This window comes from Melanostigma gelatinosum (genome assembly GCF_949748355.1).
Source record: "Melanostigma gelatinosum genome assembly, chromosome: 12".
In the NCBI taxonomy this organism is placed as follows: Eukaryota; Metazoa; Chordata; class Actinopteri; order Perciformes; family Zoarcidae; genus Melanostigma; species Melanostigma gelatinosum.
In genome coordinates this window covers 4,919,449-4,946,791 of record NC_136645.1, presented here as the reverse complement: position 1 = coordinate 4,946,791, position 27,343 = coordinate 4,919,449, and the positions used below count along the sequence as shown (strand labels likewise).

Genomic DNA, 27,343 nt, shown 5'->3' with positions numbered 1-27,343 from the left:
TGGGCTGAAGCTAACAGGCGCTAACTGGAGTTAGCCGAGTTGACGGACAGATGAGGAGGCGGGTCTTTCTTCGTCTAGAAGCTTTATTGATAATTGTTTACATCTCACAATGCATTCCACAAACACTGCTCCCAGCTGGAAGCTTTTTATCGTCACAATTGAAGTATGAAGTTTATCATTCACAATTATACTTTCATAACAAAGAAATGCTCTAAGGTTTCCCAAAGTCATATCAAGTTGCAACTTCATTAAGATATTTGTTCCACAGACAGAATGTTTTTTTGTTTTTTTTTACTTTTTTAAAATCCCATTTCATTTTTTTTTTCACTTTTTAAATATTCAAACTGATGTGGATGAATGTAAACGTGTTTCTTCCAGAGATTTTCATTACTAGACAGCGGCAAATGACATGGAAATAACGACTTTTATGTAATTCATGTGTTGTATTCGTCTGGCAAAGGTTTTCTAGCTAGTTACTCAGAAGCGATGACGTGTTTTTAAAATGGTAGTACCCCCCAAACCCCCCCCCCCCCCCCCAAACCCCCCCCCCCCCAAAGAAAAGACGTTCACAAATTCGTCACATCGAGGCAAACGAGCTCCAAGCTTCAGGGACACTGGTGTTTCAGTTAAACAGCTAAACCACAACATACGTCTCACTCATGACACTCAAAAAAAAAAAACAGACAAATGAGGTGCTGCTCGCTCTCTCCAACAGCAGATGAAGGGAAACAAAACAATCTCCTCGCTTTGAAAAGTGATGGAAGTAAAACACCCAAACTCTACGGAGGGAGTGTCCGACTTCCCACAATGCACTGGGCGAGGAGAGGGAAGAGTTAAATCAAGATTAAAATGTGTTTCTGTAAGTTTCAGCCAACTCACAGAAACATTTAAAACGTGACATTAAAGGTGAATCAACGAGCCGCTCTCGGTGTCGTGAACCTCACGCCTGCTTCAACCTCACGCCTGCTCTCCAGAAAACACACAAAAAAAAACAAAAAAAAGGAATTCTGAACTGGAAAAAAAGTGTTTTTATTATGTTGACAAGTAAAGTCAGAAGGGCTGCATCCACGCCAGACCCTTCCTTCAGCCTTTTCGTCATAGCTCCCCACCTCCCCCCCTCCAACCAGCTTCCCTCTCAGGACTTCCTGAATCCAAACTGCGACTTCTCGTTACTTCACTCTGCTTTGCGTTTCATCCCGGGGACCTTCGCTTGAACCCTGGAGCACGAAAGGAAGTTAAAGACAGAAATGAATGAAAATTAATGAGTGAAATCTTTCAAATTAATTTTGCAGGTCTATTTTTAAAATTACAATATAAAGACAGATTAATAAAATTGCATTATTACTGATCAGAAGTAATAATTAGTTCTTGATCAGTCGTAAAGTGCTACTGAAATAATAAAGTTGAGTCTCTTGTAATTTGTAGTTTTGAGTTTAAATGATGTTCTCGTACTTCCATAAAACACATTCTGTTTTCAGTTTAACATCAGTTGGTTCATTAGAGCCACTCTCCGGTCGGCTCACTGATGTCAGGAGGCAGATTAAGGAAAGGAAAGAAGGAAACACTCCTTACTTTCCAACGATGTCTTTGACCTGGTTGTTGACCAGAGCCACGTAGTGGTCGATCTGAGCCTGAAAACACACGGACGAGAGTTAAAGCATTAAAAGTACGTGATTCACCAATGTTACAGCAGCAAACGTTGAAATGACACGACGTAATACGTTGAGGAGAAAAGTCTCTTTGGTGGAACTGACAGACTGATGTTTTTGTAAGAGGTCGTTATATTTTATTATCTGTATTTTATGTAAAATCCTAATTTGTAAAGTAACTAAAGCTGTCAAATAAACACATAAGTGTAAAGTAGATAATTATTCACTCAATCACCAGTTTTTATAACCACACACACATGTAAAGCAGGCGCATATTAATATAACTAAAATAAAGTTTAATGTAAATTAATCTGGGTCCACCTGGTGCCTTCAGACTGGTTCTGATCCACGTTTAATCATTAATAAAGACTCACCTGGTGTTTCTCATAGACGATCGGGCAGCTGAACAGTCCGATCAGAGCTGAAGAAGAAGAAGAAGTTATGAGACAGCTGCTCCTCATTTGTTTGTAGTTTTAAATCAGACTGACACTGAACCTCTCAGAGAAACTAAGACGGATCTGATGTAATGCTTGATTTCACCACCAGAAGGAGCCAAAGTGAGAATAGTTTTAACGTGTGAATCATTAACACCATATATTGACATGTGACTTGTTCCTCACCCAGAATAAGAATAGTGAGCCCGTTGAACAAGGAGCCCACGTAGGTCAGGATCCACATCAACCCAGCGAACTGCAGAGAGGAAAACAAACATCACCGATTATTATTAAAAGATCACAAACTTCAGCTAAGTACCTCAAACTGTGTACTACTTCATGCTACTCAATACTTTTACTCCTCTACACCTCAGAGGAAAATATTTTACTTTGTACCACATTTATTTTACAGCTTTAGATTCTGATTATTGATACAAAATTGAATAAAATAATATATTATGTATTATTATAGATTAAACTACTGTTATTATAATTCAGTTATACAATATATATTATTCTGAAATAACTCAGCATGAGTACTTTTACTTTTTGGTACTACAAGTATGTTTTGATGCCAATACTTTTGTACATTTACTTAAGTAGGAGCTCTACCGTGTATTAAGCGTTGTCGTGTTTTTATTGAAGTAAAAGATGTGATTACTTCTTCCACCACAGCTCGCTCCTCTAACAACGATCGCTTAATAACAGAGAGGGAAACAAAGAGCTCCGAGTCAATACCAGTTAGAGAGTCTCCTCTCAGGAATGAACTCTGTTCATTCTCCTCATTAATTAATCATATACATTCATACAAACACAAAGCAAAGCTAAAAATTGATAAGAGTGAATCCATCTGTGTGAGACGAGTCATCCGTTTCTCTTCATAAAGACTCAAAAATATTTGACACTGAACAGAAATATCTCAGCGGCCATGTTGTTTTCCGTAATGAACTGTTTAATTAAAACAGGACCAGGATGCAGAAACACGTCTGGTCTTTGGTTTGTAAACCCTGAAGCTGTGTTGGTTTCAATGCTTCCAGTGCTGTAATGGAACGAGACAGTTTCTCCGCTCGTGTTAATGATGAACGTGGAGCATCGAGAGCCAACATGGCCGCCAGTGCAAAGACCCAACACGGTTTAGATTTGTGACATTTCAATGACCTGCTGGTGTAAACTGGTAACAGGACATTAATCAGAGGCAGAAGAACAACAGGAATATCCCCGAATGCATCCAGAGACACGTTAGCGATCTGTTCCCGAGGCTCAAGCTTCCTCCTGATGGGATTAAAAGAATCAGACTGTTTTGTACCCTTTAAGGGAAGTTCCTCTGCACAGCTCTCAGGTCTGTATTTGGACTCTGCAGGTTGGAGGGTGCAGCGAGGTGATGACAGGCCTCTGACAGCTGCAGAGCTCTGAAAGCTCATCTGTTACCAACACTGGTCTACAGACCCATTAATGTACTGTAGGTGCTACCCATTAAAATGGCTGAGCCTTCATAAAAAAAACTGAGCGGCAGGACAGGAGGTCTATGTCACGTAGAGAAGGCAAAAGAAGCTCACCATTTAAGGTAAAGTCTCCCTCGTTAGTGGTTCTCTACATTTTTAAACAAAGGACTCATTCTTCTAAACGATAATTCCTCATTTAGTGTCTTGATAGTGGTGGTCACTCCTAAATCTCATGTAGGTATTAAACACTTAAACATCTTAAAAGACCCCTGAAGCCTCTTCAGTGATGACTGGAAGTCCCTGGAGGACGTAGGAGACCCTCATGTTTCCACACTAATATGTTCAGGTCATTTAATTCCTCATCATTCGGAGTACTAGTACAGCGCCTGTTGCTGCTCGCAGCTTTCTCGAGAACCACTCACGAGCACCCTCGCACTTGTTAAGTGTGAAGTCGATCAGAAGAAGTGTCGTCGAGAAACTGCAAAGACAGACGCTCCCTGTGAAGCTGCACCCTCAGCGTGAAGCACAGTCGCCCTCACCTTGATGGAGTCGACCAGGTCCTCGACCAGAAACAGGTGCCTCAGTTCACAGATGGTCTTGTTGAGTTTGGCCAGAGCCAAGTCGCTGTACTTGTGGACCACGTCCTCGGACAGCGCCACATCCTGGTCCAGGTACTGCCTGAGAGGGGCAGCAGGAGAGCGGGTTAAAGACAGAGCAGAGACCACGATGACGAAGAGACTTTAAACCTCAGCGAGAGGAACGAGAGCTGCATAAACACTGCAGAATGTAGAGGAATCATCTTGTAATGTGACCTCCTAAGACTATGTTAATCTGAGCTAATGTGCTCTAATGTGAATAAACACAGTAAGACGGTTTTGACGAGGAGCCAGGAGGGAGGATGAAGGACGTAGAACCAGCCGGCTCACGGCTCATTAAAGAGTCCACTCTGTGTACACAGTGATCCTGTTAAGTATTGTACGGTGGTAGTCTGTGTGGTTTAATGTGATGCAGAGGTAAATATAAAAACTAAATAATAAAAGGACATGTAATGTGGTCCAGACACACGTCATAACCTCCGCAGACAGACCAGAGCGCCTGCAGCACCGACTGATAATCAGGATTAATCAGGTCATTGATCTCTGATGAGATCGGCAGAGTTTGATTCCCAATGAAACCAGACTTTAACGCTTCAGTTTCAATCTAACCACTGAGTGAGTAAGTCTCTCTCTCTGGTACTCACTTGAATGGGTGCCCCTCATCTGACTTCTGGATGGCCTGCAGGATGCCTTTGTATATCCTGAAGCAGATGGTGACGGAGAGCAGAGCGAGGCCGATGTAGGAGCTGACGCTCACGATGCTGCACAGCGTCAGGGAGAGGAGGAGCAGCAGGGAGGCGCCGAACACCACACCGGTGGTCTTCACATCACGCCAGTAGAGGAGATCCACCACTGCGGGGGGAGGAAGAGGAGGAGGAAGGATGGTTAGTGACAAACATCCAGAGAGACGTGACAGTTTCTCCTCAAATGAGGCCTGGAGGTTGTGCTGCATGTACGCTGTATTTAATATTGAACTGCAACAAAAAGGAGTCAAAGCACCACATTATTTTTGTACAATTGAAATCATTAATTTACTGATATTGTGTTGTGATTATGGGTTTAAAATATGCTCTTTATTGTTCCTCATTTATAAGAATAAATAGACTTCTGATCGTTTACATACCCAATAACTAACTGATTGCTCATGATGAATTAGCATCAAGTTTAAGTTCCAAACACTGTTTCTGGCTCCACTCAACAGTTAAAACTAGAATCACATTCTCTTGGTGGGTGGATGTGATGGAGCAGCCTAGGGCTGGGCGATAAATCGATTTAATCGATTAATTCGAATGTGTGCTTTAAGGCGATGTGTTTTATTGAAAATCGAGAAAATCGCCCCCACCCCTCCCCCCCGTTGGGTTCCCGTAGTAGAGTGCGCGCGCATTGTTTACAAACTAAAACAATGGCGGCCAGCAGCTTCACTGCTGGCCGCCGCCGCCGCCACCTCACAACAACAACCCAGCATTTTGGAGACATTCACCAACTGTACTCCGCATGAGAAGAAGAGTGCCCGGTGGAAAGCCATCACGGATGCAGTCGCGATGTATATCGCAAAAGATATGGTGCCCATATACACCGTGGAAAAGCCGGGGTTTATTCACCGTCTCAAAGCTTTGGACCCCAGGTACGTGCTACCAAGCCGTAAACATTTTTCTGACGTTGCCTTGCCTCGGCTGTACAATAGTACACGCCAAAGGATCTCTGCGGAGCTGGAGGGGATGTCATTCTACTCCGCAACAACTGACCTGTGGTCCAGCAGGTTGACCCAGACACCGATCCACTTGACTGGTGGAAGCGTCACCAACTTAACTTTCCAAGGCTAAGTACTTTAGCAAAGAAATACCTCTCTGTGCCAGCTACAAGTGCCCCCTCTGAGAGGCTTTTCAGTGTGTGGGGGGGGCATTGTTACATGCCACCGTGCATGCCTGAAGCCAGAGGTAGTAGACAGGCTTGTCTTCCTGGCAAAAAATATTTAGAAAAAACATGCACTACTGTTTAATACTGTTGGTTATGTTGTGAATGCACTTGATTTTGTTTACATGCACTTATTTACTGTGCAAAATATGTTATGTTGATGTTAGATCAGATGTTGCACTTTTGAAAATGTGAATGTTAAAGGGTCATATACATTTTATTTCATGCTGTGTTTGTATCAGTGTATTCAGTTAGAAAAGCTTACTGTAAAAAGTTACATTTGCACAGTTGTTTACAATGGAAGGCTACTATTTAATGCCATTTAATGTTATGTTTAATTTAATTTTATATTTAAATGATTCAGGCAAACAAAAGAGTGACCAAATACTTTTTGTATACTACAGGCACCTTTCTACAATGTTCAGGTTTTGTTTGCACTTTATTTTTATCAACCTACTTGGGAAAATCATCACAAAATAAAAGAAAAAATTGTTTTCAACAGCTTCTGTCATCTGCAAAAAATTTTGGGGGAAAAAAATCGATTTAAATCGTGAATCGGATTTTTTGTAAAAAAATCGGAGATTTTTTTTTTAGGCCATATCGCCCAGCCCTAGAGCAGCCTTTAAGTTGATGTCCTGAGGTCACACACTGTCATCCCTCCCTGCAGCTTCTGACTCTCACACACACACACACATCCTCACATCTGTGCCTTCTGGACTCTCTTTACACTTTTCACCCCCCGATGACTACTTCCCTCTGACGTAACACCAGCTCCGCCGGACATCTGCTTTGACTTGAATGAGCATTATGATTCAGATTTCTGTGGATAAACATTGAAACTCCACAAACGAGCTTCTCCTCTTTTTGCCAGGTTTTTGATGAAGAGCAAAATGGCTGCTAACAAAAGAGAGCGATGAATAACAATAGATCTATGGACAAAAATAAAACCTGAAATGTGATCATAACATTTGCTGTTGAACGGCCAATCAGTCAGTAAAGACACGCTCAAATAAAGACACACGAGTAGAAGTTCTTAAGTGCGAGAGAAGAAGCTCGCAATTAGTCATAACTGCAAGTCTCACCGCAGACTGGACCTAGTCCAGTGTTTCCCACAGGATTCTGTGAGACTGCGGTGGGTGGATCTCGGACCCTCTAGGAACGGGAGACAGCTGGGCTCATGACCCGGGTCCTGCGCACCGAGCACGCTTATATTTCACCAGGGAATTCCAGGCAGGTCAGTGGACTAGTTTAGCAGTGAAGGAGTCCTGGGTTTCCTGCAGGCTCACAGTTGACACATGCTGTACTTTGCGACTCTGAATGACAAGAGCGCCTCGAACTGCACGCTGGAATCTGACAGTGCAATGTCTCTGCCTCGCTGATTGGAAAATACAGCTGAAGAGTATTTAAATGTGAGGTTTCAGTTTCAAAAATCAAGTACACGATCCACATCGTGAAACACAACAGTGCTATGACTTTAGGGACCCGTGGCCGCATACATCCAGAGATAAAGAGTGTTTGCCGATCAGCAAAGCGGCATTAAAATGCAAACCGAGGCTGCAGGTGAGTTGATGTACAGAGAGACAGAACAGGCTTAACAGGCTGAGTGGACAAATACAAATCGACCGCTCCGACTGCAGGACACGACAAACACGCGTTCACCATAAATCAGCCGAATATTAAACGTGTTTATTCTACCGAGCTTAATTTAAAATGGGATCAACGATATATCATTACAGTCATAACAAAAACGGCTGAATATTCTCAGTTTGCTGCTTCTCAAATATAACAAAATGCTACTTTTCCATCTTTAATATCCGTGTATCTTTAGTATCGATGCGTTTTGGACCGCTGGTCGCATAAGGAAAGTTTTGACGGCTATTTCCTAACATTTTAAAGGTGCTATTGATAACATGAAGAAAATAGATGTTGCACTCTCACTCGTTCCATTGTATTCACTTCACAACAAGTAGTTGCCAGTTCTGTTAAGGACGCATTTAGAAGTATATGTCTTTACTTTTAGTATAAATACAGTTTAACAGGATTAGAGGAGAAAAGAAAACAGATTTGAAGAGTACAAATGTTGTATGTTAGCTCACCCTTTGGTCTTTCTGCACAGTTACCTGATAAATGAGATAAACCAAGAATGGCTCATTACTTGACAGGTTCGAAACAAACACCACAGGTAGAACATTTATCAACACAGAGAAAAACAAACACGTCGGACGTTTCTTTTTGGTGCTAGAGCTGAAATCTAAGCACGCAAAATTACAAACATTTTGAGTTTCTTCGTCACATGTGACAGCAAATTAAATCCCTTTGGTTTTTGGGGGATTTTCCGACAAAACAAGACATTTGAAGACGTCACCGTAGCAGTCTGGTGAATTTACGAAAGGCATCATTATAATCATTTTTGGGAAATTTCATATGGAGATAAAAGGTCAGCAGATTAAAACCATAATGAAAATGATTGTTAGTTGCTCCCCTACTTGATACAATACATTGATAATCAATTATCAAAGTGTCTGTTTTTTGTTGTTGATGAATTACACCAATAACTTGCAGTAAAACCTACTTTAATGAAACATTTACATCTGCTGCATGTTTTAGTATAACCAGCTCCTCTACTTGGCAAACACTCTGCACAGTTTCTACCAGAGTAACCTTAAAAAGTGGACGTTTTTTTAAATATATCTCAGTGCTGCTGCTTTAGAAAAGACAAACTTCAGAGCTGAAGTGCTTTCCACTGAGAGACAGACAGAGAGAGACAGACAGACAGAGACAGAGAGATACAGCGACAGAGACAGACAGATAGCCAGAGATAGACTGAGATAGAGAGAGAGATAGAGACAGATAGAGAGATAGACAGACACTTTATTCTTCCCGCAAGTGGAACATTTTCTATCTCTATCTAGAGCAGAGGGATTTCCAATCGAGACGACGCCTCTAGGCTCCTTTCAACCGCAAAACGTGGTGTCAGTCGTCTCACTCACGGTTATTCAGACACTATAATCATTAGAAACGGGCTGTATTTTCGGGAAGCTTCTTGCTTATTACGCAAAGCGGGGTGTACATGTGGGCGTTACCAGCTAGCATAGCTAGCACGTCAGCTGGCAGTTAGCTCTCCTAATTATCCAACACGTCAGTATGCTAACTCTGTTAGCTACGCAGCAGCACGGTGGCTGGTAGGTTTTGACAAGAGAGACGTTTGTCTGGATGTGAAGACAAGGACAGAGTAGCAAGCACGAGGAGGTGGGTGAGGAGCACGAGGAGAGGGAGGTTCCGCGGTCCAAATGTGGCCACCTGGCTACATATGGTAGGAGTAGTGTGCTAGCACCGCCGGAGCCAGGCTAAAAATAGTCCGGTATGACCTCCGCAGACGGTCCGATATCCGCCTCCCTCTCTCCGGGCTGATCCAGACACGGTGCTCATGCAAATTCTAAACCACCGACATAACCGTACGCAAAAGCGGCATGTAAAAGAGATAGCGGGTCGGTAAACAAAAGATTATGAACCAGACTAACCCTGTTTGACGTCCATCTTGAACCTCCGTTAAGCATGCAGCGACACAGCAGCTCCGCCTGAGCTAGAGAGGTGAGCGCGAGAGACCGAGAGGAAGAGGAGGGAGGCAGACATGCGCAGCTCGGCCTCTTTTGATGGACGACTGATCACTACACAATTAGGGTTTTGTAAGCTATAACGTTTAGCTCCATGACAAAGCCTGAGTCGTGAAAATGAAAGAGGAAAATGCCCTGACGCACTTTTGAAGAAAAGGAAAACTATCACATGCAGCATATCTTAAATTTAACTGAAGGTGGTGGTGTGTTGCAAAACGCGGCTGTAAAAGGACAACCAGCCCCAGAAAGGCCAAGCAGAGTAGATCAAAGTTAGGAATTCTAATCCAACACACTGGAGGGAAAAAAGGGGAGACTGTGAATCAGTTAAAAACCCATGTAAGGAACGGCCAGCTGTCCAGTAACACCAGGTGGTAGAGCCACTGGCTCCAAAACAAAGAAGGATTTAAAAACCAGGCCTGATTACAGGTGAATATAATATACAGGTTTTATATATTAGTCTTTAATATCACGGTGGACTGAAGGCTAGAATCTCTGGACTCAAAACAATCATTCTGAGCTTTTATGGGTCTTTGAAGTAATCATTCAATACTTAACATATATTGTAGATAATTAACATTATATTGCACACAACTGTGTTCGGTCAAAGGTCCTGTATTTTGGTGCCAAAGCTGCGTCTTGACTGTTAAAACTGCAGGAGCTGAGGGAGATGTTAAATACATTCAGAAACCTGAGAAACTGGAACAAGTCTCACCTGCAGGTTCACGCTTTAAATATGTGAGCAGGAAGCCGTCTGCATGCGACCAGTTACTCAAACAAACTGTTATGAAGTCGTTAGGTCCCCTCAATGATGCAATGTTGAAGCATCACCTTCAGATTAATAAAATCAACAGACAGATACATCCGATTTGATACATTGTTTTTGACTATGTCTCGTGTTTGCGCTATGCTGCTGTAATCCTGTACATTTCCCCACTCTGGGACTAATAAAGGATTATCTTATCACATTCTCCATCGCTGTGTTGCAGATTACAGATTGAGGATCACTCTGATGGATGTGATCTAATCTATATTTATTGCTTTAAATATTCAGTTTACTGTAATGTAATTAGTAAGATCAGGTAAAGCAGATCATCCACACAATGTAGAAGCCGGAAACATGAAATATTTTACAATTTTGCTAAAAAATAATTGCCGATTAATTTTCTTAATCCACTAATCGAGTCACTGACCAATGGTTTCAGCTCTAGTCATTCAAGGATTGTTGAAAGTTGACTCATCGGTTTGGTCTTTGCCTTCCCTCATGAACACATCACGACGACTTCAGGAGGAAGGTGATGAGTCATCGTTGGTAATAAATAATGTTCCTTTTTCCTGACGACAGACACGGTTGAACTTGCGACATAACGCTTGATTACTTCACTGCTATTGCAACGACAGTTTATCACACACACACACACACACACACACACACACACACACACACACACAATAAAAAGTGCTTCTTCACTGTAGTCCTTGTGGCGTCAAACAAACCCTCCTGACAGAAACACACCAGCTTCTTTTAGCCGACACTTCGTGGTCTTCGCTCTTGTTACCGGCTCAACACACACACACACACAAAACACAATAGCTTCAGTGTTGGGACAGCAACACCATGATGCACTGATGGCAGGACACATGAAGATCAGCAGACAGCAGGACTCTGCACGTGATAACAACAGTGTCTATATGCAGAGTGATCCCTTTCCATTTTATTATGAACTATAAGTGTTATTCAAATAAATAGGGTAATAAGATTTTACTGCCATCTAGTTGAAGTAGGAGCAGGAGAAGATAACTCCTGATGCAAAGCATCACACTTGAGAAAGACTAAAGGAACAACTCCATCAAAGGATGCCTGAACTATCTAATATTTATTTGACCATTTAAAACCCTTCAGACTCTGGACTTGCACAGACCGGTGTGCATGTGTGAGACTGTTTATGCAGAAGTGTTTAATAGTTTTTAGTGAAGATGCACGTGATTGGGAAGTAGTGAGCGTACGACTGGATAAATGAGACTTTTTGATGTAGTTTTGCACATCGTCTTCATTAACTTTTATTCATCAAGACTTTCCTCCGGGTCACCTCGGAGGCGTGCGAGATTTCCCCAAGAAACTGAGGCAACACTGAGTGAGTACAGATACACAAATGATCATTCTGTGGGTGAAGTATTACTTTAAAGCAGCAAATCTAAGACTACAAATTAAATGGAGCATTGAAGTCATCATGAATCCAACTCTGAGCCGTGGTAACAGGCCAACACGGTGCTAAACAATCAGATGTTCTATAACCGGAAATGAGCATTTGTTCATTATTATTTAGAAACTAATTTATTGCAATAATGGACAAATAAGGCAAGAAAGTTTTCATTTCCTTGTGAGAAATGGTCACACAATAACCCACAGCCCAAAGCGTAACCGTTTAGATTGTTTCACACAAAAATGTTCATTTTACATCATTTATGACGAGGAAAAGCCACAAAATCCTCACAACTGATAATGACAGAAATCCATAGTTCCTGCACAAAATACTGCGACTGTACGTCACTGATTATCCACTTTCATACTGCAGGAACACATCATGAAGCCTGAGCTGTAAAACACACCGAACATTTAAGCTATCACATAAAGCCCAGGCCTGCTCTCCTCCATCTCATTAGCATATTCAAGTCCCACTAGTGGATCATTAAACTGTCACTCTGCTCACGAATCCCTCCTCCTCCCCTCTACTGTCCACCTTTGGTCACAGTGTCAGACCGTCCAAAGGTCTCCTCTGTAACTGCTGCAATCATGCAATCAGGTTAGCTGTGAGGACTCGGAGCCTCCGGCTAGATAAGCAAGAGGAGTCACCATCAGATACAAATCACACTGACAAGAAAAACTAGTCCCACCGAGGAATGAAGCAAGACATTACTAAAGAAATCTGGTTTCCAAAGCTCAGCCTGCAATGTTTGAATCGATGAACCCAACAGTGAGGGTGAGCTCCAGATAAATGTGCTGCAACATCTGACTCCGATTCGCCAATCGATTCGCCTCCGTCTTAGTACCAATGTCAAATATCTATTTCCCTCAGTCAGCAAGAAAGAAGAGCCGAAGCAATACAATCAAAGCAAGCTATCTGGGACAGCGTTTCTCCCCCCTAAAGGTCCCTGCAGCAGTGAACACCTCCCACCACGCTGAGGGTTGAGGTGTTCACTGTCCAACAACACAAAGACAGAAAGGTGGAGGTATATATACCCTGTTTTCTCCAGTGATTGGCTGCAGGCTCGCAGACCACAGAGTTGTTCTCCATGCCGTCCGATCAGCAAACACACATTCCAGACAGAGTTGTCGAGTAAGAGGCACTAAATGTGGGCGAGTAAATGTGTGCGTGTTAGGCTGCAGGAGGAGGAGAAGAAGGAGGAGGAAAAGGAGGGAAGGAGGAGGAAGGGAGGAGAAGGAGGGAGGGAGCAAGGCTTCCTTTGAGGAAATGACTGCAGCGAGCGAATGAACTCCCTCCTGTCAGCTGACTGTCTGCTGCCAGCACTCTGACGCAGCAACTATAAACGTCTGCCTCACCCTCCTCCCGCTCGGATCAGCCTCTTTGGCATGCTTTCCCTCCCCCCCCCCCACCACCACCACCACAATCTGATCTCCCCCCCCCCCCATCTTCATCCCTCATTCTGCTGACGAAGCAGCATGACAGACTAGATAAACCATGTGAAAGTGATTCAGTTGTATTCACTGAACCAGGCAGCATCGACAGAAACCTACACGTGTTTTAGATTATAAGAAGTGAAAAACAAAAGCTAAATATTTGCCACAGAGGTATGAAAATACTGCAATCACTACCAAACAGGATGGCTGATCACCTGTAGGGCTGAGTCATGTTTTGATTGACCAACAAAACCCATATATGGATGATATAAAAACGGCGTTAAAGCCAACTCATCAGCTGATCGTTTGGTCTGATTTAACCGTATAGAAATTTTTATTTCAGAAAGTTTAAGTTAAATCTGTTTAGAGCCATTTTTGTTTCAATAAAAAGTAAAATCCTTGGGAGTTTGATTTTTGTCCTCATCTCCCATGAGGCAGTAAAGCAAAGTAAAGTGCAACAACAGTAAAAAAATGACAGCAGGTTTGAGGACAGGGAGATACAAATCAACTTGCATGGCTTTGTGTGTTACCAGCGTATATCTGACTTATATCCGACAATGGGACAGAAGCAGGGAGTTAGACTGAATCATCCAGGTTGTAGTCGCTGACGTCTTCCAGTAGAGGGAGCTGGTCTCATTTTATAAACCCCTCTACTTCATTCTCTTATGGCCCAATTCAAAAAGGCCCTTACTCATCAAAACACAGACATATAGATGCGTGTGTCTGTCTGTGTGTGGCTTCAGTTAAAGGAGCAAAGACCTGATGAATTAACTATCAAAAGCTAAATAGATTGATTTGATACGACTTAATTTACTATAACTAGAGGACAGGTCTACATATAACATGAAGCAATGATCGACCGATAAGTTTAAGAGATCAAAGCTCAGCTCTATGGCATTATAATAAATGTTCCGATTGATGGTAACTTGATGGATTTGTCCCTGGTAAATGAGACTGTTGAGGACGGCGTGTCCTCCCGCCGTGTCCCGGCTCTCTTATCACTCGGTGCTCTGCCATCAACAACGTGAGACCTCCAGCTCATGATAGGAGACGTGTTGAAAGAGCCGGTTACATAAAGAGAAGCACAACGTGACCTTTCACCGGGATCACTTTGCTCTGAGTCACAGACGACACGCCCCAGAGTCCCCCCCCCCACACCAGTTAGATTATTGATGGATTTCATTATGTTTTTCTAACATTTCCATGGTTGGAGGTTTCACCTACTTGAGTCACCACAGCCATCTTCAGGGCGTCGTCACACTTTGATTTATTGTGATTTCTTCAACATGTTGCTTTAGTCACGAGTCAAGTCTGAAGTATTGCTAAAACAAACGCTCATTTGATAAATAAATACAAAATTAATAATTTAAATAAGTTAAATTTTGACGATTAGTTTGAGGTAGCTTTTTAAATATATGTGTTCAATCATATAAACTTAATGTACTATATGAAACATTGATTATGTTAATATCTAATTATTGGTCATTCTAAGGTACTTTTGCCGGGTCGTTGATATCTGGTTTGCATTTACCAGACATCAGGTGCTGGACATTGCAATGACATTTAAACAAAATTTATTTTCAGTTACTGTAAAAGTAGTTTTGCTGTTACGAAATATACGAAAAGTAAAAACTACATAATTTACCAAATTACATAGAAGCAACAAAGCCCCTTTTACCACCAACAATTAGGCTAGTCAACAGAGACAGAAATCGATTGACAGAACTGACATTTCTGTTCAGATGGCAGCGCTGCACCTCCAGTTGTGTAATGAAGAACATTTGCAGAGCGGTTTCAGGGTCGGAGAATCCTTTGTGGGCCTGCCAGTGTCGCAATGCAGGGAGGCAGCGGCGGCTTTAATTAACAGGAGATCCCTCCAAAACACAGTTAAAGCGTCGCCAGCTCGTCCCACTGCTCCAGTTACAGTCTGTACCACTGTGGATGGCATTAATATGAGTGTGTGTGTGTGTTAACTGATCAATATCAGTTTAAATACAACCGAGTCATCCATTAAAATGAAGAGTAAGCGGTTTGTTGTGTTCAGAGAGACAGCAGAGCCCCGGGGAACATTCATCACTTTCTAAAAGCCCTGAAGAAAACTGCTCTGCATACGGCCTCTGAGAATAAATCTGTGATGCAATGATGTTTCAGTTACCTCAAGAGCACATTAAAAGTCAGCTACTGCGGTTTACAACGATGGCCGATTTTAAACTTGCCATGGATGTTAGAGGGGGCACCACTAAAGTTATCAAATGCACTTCAAAAAAAGCCCACATATTCCTGCTTCAAGCTGCAATTGACGATTACTTTCAGGAAATTGTTGTAAAAATGGTGATTATAAATTCTGAGGGCTCACTAGGAAGTCTTCAAATGTCTCAAGTTAATTCCAGAGCAGAGAGAAGCTAAAACCAGACGAACGTAAATCAATTTGACAGCAAAGATGGAAGAAATTAGAAAGGACTTTACGAGTGTTTGTAGGTGATAAACGTCTGTTTCACAGGACTTCTTATTTCTGCTCATCATGCATAAAATATCTTAAAATAGACTATAAAGATGGGCTCATGTTTCCAACAGAACAGAAATAAAAATGATCACATTTTACTTACCATATCTTAAAATGCAAAAAATTATAAATGACGTTATGTTAAATCTAATGAGACAGAAATGCACAAAATGCAGCAAAAGCAAAAAGAACTACAATGAGAACACGCAACCACACAAATTAAACAATGCAAAGGGGTTAAATATCAAAGAAAATGCAGAAGGGTTGATGCAAGAAAGGAAAACGGTGACACTAACGAGGAAGTGAAGGGATCTGAAGTGAATACTGGCAGCTGGTGATGGGGCTGGGAGAAAATAACTGAGGAGAACAAAAGAGTGAAGATGAGAATTATGGCGATGAACATGGACGTGCCAGTGATAACTGGGTTGGATGTGGTGGTGGTGGTGGGGGGGGGGGGGGGGGGGATGGTTTCCATGCCGGGACTAGTTTATTTTACCTGCTGTTATGTTCACGTTTGGCATCTTAAACACTTTGCCGGCCTCCGTGCTCTTCGTAGCGACCGCCTCGTCTGGTTTGCGGATGGGGGAGTGGACGAGCGGAGCTTGGGATGGGGGCTGCTGGACGTCGAGCTTCTCCAGCTCGGCCTTGCTCTTCTGGGGGGAGGACTGGGTGAGGAGGAGGTAGGAGCTCTGACTCGGAGCCTCCTCTTCCACCTTGGGAGGTGGGGCTACTTCGGTCACAGGTGGCGCTGAAAATGGAGGCACGTCTTTCTGCCCATAGCTCAGGTCATCATCCATGGGGATCTCTGGGGGCTTGGAGGAGGCAAACTTGGAAGTATCCAGAGCCTCGAGAAACTCGTCGATAACGCCCCTGGGTGGGCGCTCGATGAACTCGAACTCCTCAGAGGAGATTTCATGCTCGGAGACCTCCTCGGCCATCTCTGGCTCCTCCATCTCCATCTTCAGGTCCATCTTCTCGGTTTCCACCTGGAAGCTGGCGGGGTTCTTGGCCATAGCTTCCAGGACTGGAGACAGGGAGTCCGCTGTTGGCGACTCTGAATCTGAATCCTCAGCAGCGGTCTTCTTGCTCTGGAAGACAAGAGGCTCAAACTGATCCTTCACTTTCGGAGAATCGTGGCTTGAAAACCAATCTTTCTGCTCAATCTTGACTGGTTTCTCTTCCTTGACCATAGTGGGGGAGGTTTCCTCCGCCTCTTTGATGAGATCGAATGCGCCAAAGCTTGTGTCGTCTTCGACTTTGTCAGTCACTCTCACTTCCAACTGCTCAGTCATCTCCTTCAGCAGGGACACTTTAGCGTCAAAGGCAAACGGGTTGTTAGCGGACAGATTGATCGGAGGGTTGGGCGACTCCATCATCCTCCGTTCAAGGATGGGACTCTGCTCCGGACTTCCCTCTGAGGAGCCAGAGTCCATTTTGTCGGGGTTGAGCGGGGAAGACTTCAGGATGTCTGGAAGCGCCGGTGGCAGAGGAGAATCCTCTTCCTCATCATCATCGTCGTCTTTCAGACCAGATGAGAACTGGTTCACTGACTGCATGAGCGAGTCGGCAGCCATCTTGCCCGTCTCAAATGTTTTCCCCTCGTCTAAGAAAGATGGTGGAGCCTCCTGGGATTCTCCAGTCTGGCCATACTGAACCAGATCCGGAGTGGGACTCTCTGATATTTTTGAGGCCCTGTTGTCGGACTTGGAGTCTCCAAAGTTGGAGTAACCGCTGTCCGCCAGTGGGGAAAAGCCCTCAAATGGGTTGTTATTCTTCTTCACCTCATACATCAGGTCATCATCTTCATCAGAGTTGTTGTCATGGTCTGGCTCGTACCTGGAAGAGCTAAAGGGGGCCGTGTCCTTAGAGAAGGTATCCATGGAGTCTTTGGAGTCGTCTTGAGATGCTAGGAATGGTGAATCCCAGGGCTCTGTTAGGTTAGAGGCGGCAAGGTGAGACTCGGGAACCTTCATCTGGGGATTCACGGGGGAGGGGCCAGTGGAGGACCTGTCTGAGCTAATCAGCTTCTCCTCAGGTGAAAAGGAGACTCCACTGTCTTCACACGGATTATGAGGCCCTGGGTCTTTCCCTAAACTCAGGTAAGGACCAGCTAATGGATCTTCCTTAATCTTACTACGGCCCGGTCCGGAGCCGCCTTCTTCACCCACCCAAGCCATGTCCTTGGAATGAGTAGTGGGGGGTTTAGTGGAGAAGGAGGAGCCAAAGGATGCGGCAAATCCCAAAGCCGGTGGCTGGTTGGGACTCTCGGTCAGAGAGAGCTCCTCCAGAGAGTCGGGGGAGTGAAGAGGGGAGAGAGGAGAGAGGGGAGCAGGGGAATCACCCTTCTGCCCAAGTACTTGAGTAGAAAGGGAGGAGGGAGAATGCAAAACAGCACATATCAAAGACATACTCCATTCCTTACAGTGCCCACCACACCCGGGTGGAACTGGTACCACAAACATTTTAAGGAACGCGAGACCAGACAAGTGCTGCTAAGAGGTTGGCTGTGGCTGGTAGATGGTACCAGTTCTAAAAATCAGTACGAGTATAGAAAACAGTAAAGGGGTCACAGAGAGAAACCGAAGATTTAAAATCAATACTGAGGCTCATCTAATTTGGGCTGCTATCCAGATAAAGTTAACCTGTTCACTCTCATCCAGATAAATTGGTTATTGGAATGTAGTTCAGAGGACTGATCTGTTAATCCTGTATGAAGTTCGTTCAATAAAAGCGGTGGATTCTAATTTTGAAATAAAGGCCAAACGAGTAAAGAGTGGAAATCATGATCGGCACTCATATAGGGCAGGGTTTTTGTTTTTTTTTGAGGAGAGGTGGCCCACCTTCATTGTCTAATAGACTGTTATGATGGACATATTTTCGCCTTGAAATTTTGATGTCCAATTGTTGCTTGCCCTACTTGACTTACGCTGCTCCGTTTTCAGTTCCAAACAATCAAGTTTGAGTAAAATGTAAAAGGCCAAACCTACAAAATAAGACCCTATAAAAACATAGAACTATCTTTTGAGTGCTGGAAAAGCTAAATCAAGCAAACCTCAGGTAGGGAAGGAAACCAATTTGGCTTTAAATTACTTTTTTTGGACTACAATATGAAAGTTTCCAATGTTGTGTTGAAGACTACCTTCCACAGTCAGGAGTTGGCAGCATTTGTCTGGTGGTCTGCATTTACCACCCTGGTTTGTCCCCAGGTCTGGTGCCAATAAACTATGCTCAGTCCATCTTACAAACACAAACTATTTAGTGATGGTAGATAATGATTCCCCTCAAAGAACTCACAAAATATTGTTAAATATAATGAATCAATATTGTTTCTGTCAATCACTGAGGAGAATAATTATTCTGACTATACTACTTGTGTTAAGTTCATGGCAATCTACTCTAACAACAATCACGTGTGAGTCACAATGCAACACAAGCAAAGTCAAACATCCAATTTAGTGTTTAAGATATTAACCCACAAGCATCCGATGCAAACGCTAGAATACGTGACAAAAACCTACAGCTTCTTACATGCAAAGGGTTGTTTTTGCCACTTCATTGAATAAGGGAGGGAAAGTGAACCGAAGAAGTGGTGAAAGAAAATAATTTAAAAAAAGGAGGAACCGGTGGGGAAACAAGAAAGCAGAGAGAACTTGCCTGCAGGGAATTGCATCAGAGGATGAGGCTGAGCTTTAGAAGGAGAAGGTACATCTGTGGAGGAAACAAGAGAAAGCAGCAGGAAGTGAGTTTAGTGAGCCCAGAAGAGAAAAGACTAGGGGAAGGACAGATGGCGTCTTCATCATCAAGGAATGCAGTTAGTGATGTTTAAAGTCTAATGTGGAAAACCAGGTACAACATGACGGTAGGCCTACATGCCAGTAAGTCTCAGCTGGGACGTCTTAATTAGAGCTTCTGAGTGTAGTTAAAGAGGGAGACGTGGGTCCCCGCAGGATATTCTTCACCCCATTTTACGTTTAAAAAGCGCAACATTCATTGAATGTGATTCTGTATGTTTACATTGCTTACTCAACCCGTTCTCTCAGGTGTGTGAATATTTGTGAAAGGTTTCATTTGGTAGTGACGGGGAGGACAGAGCATCGGTGTCACAGCAAGACTAAAACAGACACGACAGCTCGCTGTGGAGAACGATAAAGAGGGCTGAAAGCACACAAGAGGACAACAGTCACGAGGAGACAACAGAAAGAATTCCCCTCTGATCAGGTGGAAGTGATTACGATAACTGGTTTGCAATCCTCCGATTTCACAGCAGTGAGCAACAAGAAAGAGGGCAACGCCGGCAATTCAGCTGCAAACGAAACAAGCTAGGGAACAGAATTGTAAAATAAAATCAAAACAACGTGAAATACTTTCATCGCGTCAACAGTGATGTAACTAACAGCACATTTTGACTCGTCAACAACAGGACTTCAGTAATATGATCAGTGATGTTACCAAAGTGAGAAAACTTCATTCTGCGCTCTGTAGGTTTAACCAAACAACAAATAGTTAAAAACGAATTAAGCTGAATCACATGAAGGAATGTTTCTGGTTGTGTCACCAATTTAACAAAACTGCATGTAGCAGGACTGTAAAAAATAAAAAATAAAAAATCCAGGTCCGAAGTGAGAGGAAATAAAGATGATAAAGAAACTACTCGTCAACTATGTGTACAGTTTTCCACGTCACCGAGAGAAAGCAAGAAGTCACTGTTGAAAAGGGTTTTAGATTCAGTGCTATTAACCCTTTCTGAGAATGTCGTATCCGTGTCCAGTGCAAGTTTACGTCCATAACTCTGCTTAAAACTCACAGAAAAGATGCTCCTTATGCAGAACCAGCCTAAGAATCATCATGTTTAAGTTTTCTTCAGTCTCAAAGTTAGTTACCAGCCAATTGGCGCTCTGATCCATAAGTAGAAACACACTTGTTTGGTCAGGTTTTCCACCCAGAAGGTTGACAGTTTACTTTTGTATTTACAACATTATAAATCCTGTAACATCCACGGCCTCCTCTCCTTCAACCACAAAAGTCATTAGAAGTATACAGAGGTAAGTGACAATAACCAAGGAAGTGCTCTTAAGCAAGGCACTAGATCGCCAAAGAAGATGGTAGAGAGCTTCGTTTGCGTCGAGCAGCTCCCACTGTGAAAATAAAGCAGGGTGGGAGACTCATATACTGTATGTATATTAATTATATCATGAGTGTGGATTAAAATCAAACTTTGACAATCACAGTCAAAAATCTGCATAAATGATAAGCAGTAGTGCATCGCGAGTTGATTATCAAATGTATTGGATTCACGTACATCAGAAGCTTCAGAGAATTTGTCTGCAATACAATTTATGCTGATCTCATGATCTGATCATCATTTGGCCAAATTGATTGTTCATGTCAGGCCTCTTTGTTTGGTTACCTCTGCTGTCAAGGTTTAAGTTCCAGCCATGAAGAGGATCTGTAGGATTGAACCAGACAAGGTTAATATTAAACGGGTTGCAAGTTTATCAAACATCAGATTAAATGGGAACCAAAAGGACCCCAAGATCTCTTCCAGTGTAGTTCAACATCTGAACCGGAGTTCTTACATTCAGTCTGAATGTGACAGAATGCCTCCGAACAAAGTGGTTCAAGGTGCTGGCGTGTATCCCGTTAAGAGTGAACAGACTCTTAAGATGTAGACGACATGTAACGGTAACTGGGCACCGTCTCAGCAAATGTTACCAGATTAGAGTCAGCATGACATGCCATCCTAAACATAGCTGGGAACAATTGCACACTTCTTCTGGCTGGAGGCCGTTACAGCCTGCAGCCGTTCAGGTGACCAACTAAAGGCCCAACTTCTTAGGTACAACTTAAAAACTGTGTGTTGGCCACACATTACAATTGTTTTTACATAAAGTAAAAAAAAGTATTTAAACAAAAAGGAAGTCATGTAAATTCAGAAAACAATTAACATCAAGAGATAAACCTCTACTGTTACCGTACATCTTCAGGAGAGATGAATACTTCATCACAGTACCATTAAAGCTACAATTCTCTGGTTCAAGCTTGTAAAATATTAGCATACAAATGTGTATGTATATACATATATACACACACACACACACACACACACACGTATAAAAAAAAAGGTTCTAGTGTCCTACCAGCTATGTACTGCAAGGACACAGCAGACACCATCGTCTTTATTTGTCTAATTATATCGGTTTCGGCTTACAGTGAATGTCGATAAACAAGTAAGAAATGTCAGATATGATTGAGGTCTCATTACATCATCACTTTTAACACCCTGTAACTCACTCCCTACCTATATTATGCTTTAATCATCAGATTTTAAAAAGGGACCATCGTCAAAAATGTATTGCAGATAGATTACTTTTCTTTTTACTCTCAAATATCATTATTGATCTTTAAATGAACGTGCTGGCAGTTTCTGTATAAATCAGTCTCAATTACAAACAACCTGGTGATTTGACCATTGTACCAGGCAAAGACGCCATGTGAACAGCATTTAAGGACATAATACACTAAATAAGTGTGTATAAGAACGTATGGAAGTAGTGACAGCTTAAATCTAACTCTTGCTAATATTGGATCAAGTTTCATTTCGGTAAAGATCTTGTAAAACTGCTTGTTCAGGCACATTTGAGAATGATACCTTCCTTTTTTACAGGTTTATAGAAAACTATATTTATTATCATTTTTCTTAGAGTAAAAAAAAAGTACCAGTCTCAAAAATAGAGAATATTTTCAATATTTCAAAGCCATAAAATCAGCTTTAATGTGATGAATCAGCACAACATGGGTAAATATCATCAGCTGTGGAAATCTCTCTGCTTATCACAGCGATAAGAGGCCTGATTTAAAACAGACAAACATGTGGTTCTCATATTATTCTGGAGTTTGACTCACTTCTAGACTCAGAGCCAGCTGCTGTGCTGGCAGAATAGAAACTACAGACAGAAGCCACCCAGTGTGGCTGATTTAGGTGGAGGGGGGGGGGGGGGGGGGTCTGACTCTGAGGCCTTCACCAGGATACAGAGGAAAACAACACTGGACGCTGCACATGGAGCTTTAATCCTCAGTGACTTGTTTGTCCAGAGCCTCCCCTCTCCATTTAATCCACCTGACCACTTCACAAGCTCTTCACAAATACACACTGACGGATGTGGGTGACCCAAAAATAAGATGTAGGCCAACGGAGATCGTTTATTAACCATCCTGTGAGTCACGCTGTCGGACAAGGCCGGGGGGGGGGTGGTGACAAAGAAACGTTTAGGGTGACGGGTGTCAGAGCGGGGCTCATCGAATGAGAGTCATGTTCAGGGAAGAGAAGATGGATTAAAGACAACAAAGGAAAGAAGTGTGTGGGGTGATATCTGAGTCATGTTCATCTAAAACACAATGATATGGTGCTGGTTTTTGAGTTTGAGCCATATTGCACTCAATTAAAATATTATTATAAAAAGTGAGTTCATGAAACGGCCTCTCGTGGACAAAAACATGATGAATGCAGCTTCTGCATCTCATGTTGACACATTTAACTTTTCGGCATCATATAATTACATAGAGAGATGATGAAGGAAAATATTTAAAGAATGTACAACCAGCCTTACAAGCCGTCACACGTCAAAAAGACCAGAAAGAAAGAACGAGAGTGATAAAAGCTGCGAGACCATCTCAGATGAAAAAGAGGAAACTAATTTAGAAATGAACAGAAAACTTAAAGAGTCATTATCCTGAAGTGCGGGAAAATAATAATAATGTTTTTGTCTTTTGTTCAGACTTGTGAATGCAATGCTTTGAGCTGCTGGCTTGTTCACCTAAACGGGCCTCGCCAAGCAGCCCCACCCTATCTCTCTGCTGCCTGGAGGAGGCAACACGGGCCTGTTAACCTGCTATCTGACACATCCCAATAAACAACAACAACAAAAGCATCAGCTCGCAATACACACTTCCTGAAATTAAGTCCAAACATTAACAAAAACGCCACTTGAAGACCATTCAGACCTGTGGTAGCAGCATTAGAGGAGACACAAGAAGGCCTCACGGGCTGAATTGTTTTTCCGGATTTAGGGTGTTGGTTTGGGAGGAGGAGGAGATGGTGAATGGCTGATAAAATGCCTGCGACACAGCGACATACATAACACAGATTGAAGGCGTTTGGAGGTTTAGTCTGGAAGTAATATGGGGAAAGGAAAAGAGCCCGACAGGGAGTGAACGCAGAGCAGATTCCTTTGTTGTGACTAATCTCTAGGTTACAAGCTTCGGTACACCGTGCTTCTAGCTAACGTGCTTCCATTGTCGGACAGGTCCCTAAACGTGGCCGCATTTTTTTTCCTACTTCATTCATCCACCATGATATTTAAAAAGTCCATCTCACGTTTGTGTCATAGCTATTTTTATTCCAACCTCCTCGTTTCTCTAGATGTATGAACTATACATGTTCTGGCGTTTAGCCTTACTAATGTTACCGTTAGCAACAGCGGACACGCAACGGGTAGAGTCACATAACAGACGCTGTTCAGTCCGGCACGATACTGACAAGTATAACGGTGGAAAACATTACATATATTCATGTGAAGTGTTCAATAAAAGACGATTGATGTTTGTGCAAAAAGGAGCAAGTTGTCAACACATCGTTGAACGCTTAAAAAAAAATGGTGCAATAAATGCACATTATGCTTCATGTGTGGAAACAGGTGGGCCGCATCTCTACAACACAACCTGAGCTAACCTGTTAGCTTATTCAACGGGTATATATATATATATATATATACACACACACACACAAACAATATAGGTAATATCGGACATGGATTTATTGATAAAGCCATGTTCTAATGTGCATAAAGACGTACACACGGCTGGTTAAAAGTGTGTTGTAAAAGGACATCTTTAGTGTCTGACAGCAGGTTATAGCTTCATGATGAATCTGCTTAAAAGGTAGCGCCGCTAACCGGCCAACCCCACTTTTAACGGAACATGACAGTTAACAAATCTGTGCTAACACTTCAATATGATTTAGTTAACTTTAACTGGGAATAAAGTTGATTAAAAGGGATAAAATGTGGCGCCACACCCCATTTATTTATATCCATTTCGGCGTCTGGACGAGCAAACAATGCTAACGTTAGCCTACAGAACTAGTGTTAAAAGATAGAAAATACAGGTTTAACTACACTTGACTCATAATATACCGGTGATAAAAATATATATGCATCTATTTAAATAGCTTTAAATCGCTCCAGTATTGAGTTATTTCAGTTTCGACACTCACAAGATGCTGGAGCTGGTGGTTCCTCTGTCACCGCAGGTTGCTCTGCTGCTTCTTCTGCGGAGGCTGGAGCTGCTTTCCTGGGTTCAGCCGCTGGGAGGACGTCGATCTCCGGAGAAGGTTCTGGCTCAGGGACCGCCTGTGGCTCCTGTGGCTCCGGCTCGATCTGGGAGGACTCGGGTTCGACTTTCGGGGCGACAACTTCGGCAATTAAAGAAGGGATGTCATCGGTAACGAAGGAAGAGAAGCTGGTAGAGTCCGGGATGGCAGTCTCCTCTGCCTCTGGCACCGGTCCCGTTACGCGCACAGTCTCCGGCAACGTTACCAACTCTTCCTCTTCTTCTGTGAACTCGTGTGGCGCACTATCTTCAGCTAAGTGGCGGTCCAAGGCGTCCTGAGCCCCGCCGACCAAGTCCACAATATCATCCACGCTGAAGAGGTCCTGTTTGGGCTGGTCCGGCTCGGCCTGGTAGTGGTGCACCTCTCCCCCGAACAGAGGAGTGGTGGAAGAAACGTGTTCATTGTCTGCCATTTTTCTTTTTATGTTTTTCCCCCGAACTGTCTTCTGAGGTGGGAAAAAAAGTTTCCAATCGGTTCGTTGTATCGGGCTCGGTTTCCTCGTGTGACTAAACTTCCACTGAAACCTCACCGGTGACTCTCTCCGGTACGTCTGCTCGTGACACCGGACAGAGTTGGACAAGTGCGCCACACGACAGCCGAGTCGGACCCGAGTTCCCAGATGAACAGTGAAGTTGAGAAGGAGTGGAAGAGGAACTCCACTGACCAATTACCTGCGGGTCAACCCCTAAGTGACGTGACCTGTGGCCAATCAGAGCACGTCTAAGGAGAGGCGGACCACGCCCAACAGAGTGGAGGTGTAACGGGACACCTCTACAATTTAGGAGCAGAAAGTTCAGTCTGTTCTCTGACATAACTTTAACTTACTTTTTTTTCTTTTTACTCCAACTCCTCTGGCTCCTGTACAGCCAACACGTGTCACACAGTAGCCTGGAATCAATACACAGAGGTTTTTTCTTCAGCAATACCATATAAATAAATAAAAACCATATAAAACCATGTAAAAAATAATTCCAGTAAACGTAAGTCATACTTCAAAAGTATAACCAGCAATGAAAGTATCATAAGTTACACAGAATGGCTCTTTCTGACCTATAGTTCTGACATTTATTAGATTATTACCTTTAAACTCCATGAAGTATGGTAGGGTGAGTAAAAGAAGCAAAATACTCTGTTACAAATAAAAGTACAGACGTATTAGCATCAACTACTAATCAAACATGACAGTTAATGTTGGCAAATCAATGTAGTACAATATTTTCCTCTGAGATGTAGTAGAGTGGAAGTATAAAGTATTGTAAAATGGAAGGACTCAAGTAAAGTACAAGTACCTAAAAATAGTACTCTTTTCTTTCTCCACCCTCCATGTGCAGCCAACCAACACATGTCACACAAAGACGAGCAGTACTGGAAGAAGTATTCTTAAGTTTTACTTTAGCAATATATACTTAAAGTATCTAGTTACCTCTAGGGACCATGATCTCTGTATTACATATTGTTCCAATTCATTCAGTAGATGTTGCACAATAAGTGAAGACGCCGACATCCAGCCATGACACTAGAAAAACTCGAAGCAGCCTCTCACTTCATTTTTTAAAATGCATTTTGTTCTGCAAATTATCTCCCTCTGCATTTCTTTAAATATTATTTGCTGTTTCCTGTTCCTCTTTGCTGCAAACAGAGATCAATAAAGTTTCTTTAAAGATCGTTAAAGGAGAAAATGAGTCTTTTTAGTGGGGGAAGCATGACGCTAAGGAGCAGGGGAACATGCTCAGCTTCAGTTTGAGAGATATAGAGTTACACCACATACTGATGACAGGCCAGGGTTTATATATAACATGTGGACGTGTATGTCTGTAAGCATATACACGACTCCTTCAGACTCTGGTGCTGTTCAACATGCTTCTTCAATGCTGAATGCATCCGCTAACAAGTGTTGTGTGTGTATCAAAGCCTGATTTATCTTCTTCCTCGGTGCCATAGAGCTCCATTGTTGCTCAGAAACTATCAATGAGAGGTTTAGGTTTGAGTAATAAAGAGGAAACAGTTTGGAGAGTCACAGGTTTAACCAACTCAACCACAGAGAAACTTACAGGTGATGCAGGAAGGGGATTTTATGAGTCAAGTCTCTCTCATAAAGATAGATATAAATGACAGAATCTGAAAACTTAGAAATATTGAAACTAGTTTAGAGTCTGAAAGTTTGAG

At 42.7% G+C, this 27,343-nt stretch overlaps 1 protein-coding gene across 2 annotated transcripts; it reads right to left on the bottom strand.

Moving 5' to 3' along the window:
- Nucleotides 1–546: 546 nt before the first annotated feature.
- LOC306785972 (uncharacterized protein) lies at nucleotides 547–25,790 on the bottom strand. 2 transcript variants are annotated; one of them, XM_079280580.1, is made up of 9 exons: nucleotides 25,061–25,790; nucleotides 19,444–19,497; nucleotides 16,286–18,145; nucleotides 4,766–4,973; nucleotides 4,065–4,203; nucleotides 2,270–2,339; nucleotides 2,024–2,070; nucleotides 1,573–1,631; nucleotides 547–1,217 (listed from the first exon to the last, which is right to left on the bottom strand). In XM_079280580.1, exons 1-9 carry the CDS (start codon nucleotides 25,587–25,589, stop codon nucleotides 1,175–1,177), a joined length of 3,009 nt encoding a protein of 1,002 aa, XP_079136706.1. In that variant the 5' UTR covers nucleotides 25,590–25,790; the 3' UTR covers nucleotides 547–1,174. The 2 variants fall into 2 exon arrangements, with proteins under 2 accessions (XP_079136706.1, XP_079136707.1); XM_079280581.1 differs by lacking the exons at nucleotides 547–1,217; nucleotides 1,573–1,631; nucleotides 2,024–2,070; ... (1 more) ...; nucleotides 4,065–4,203; nucleotides 4,766–4,973 and adding an exon at nucleotides 16,019–16,146.
- Nucleotides 25,791–27,343: the final 1,553 nt, after the last annotated feature.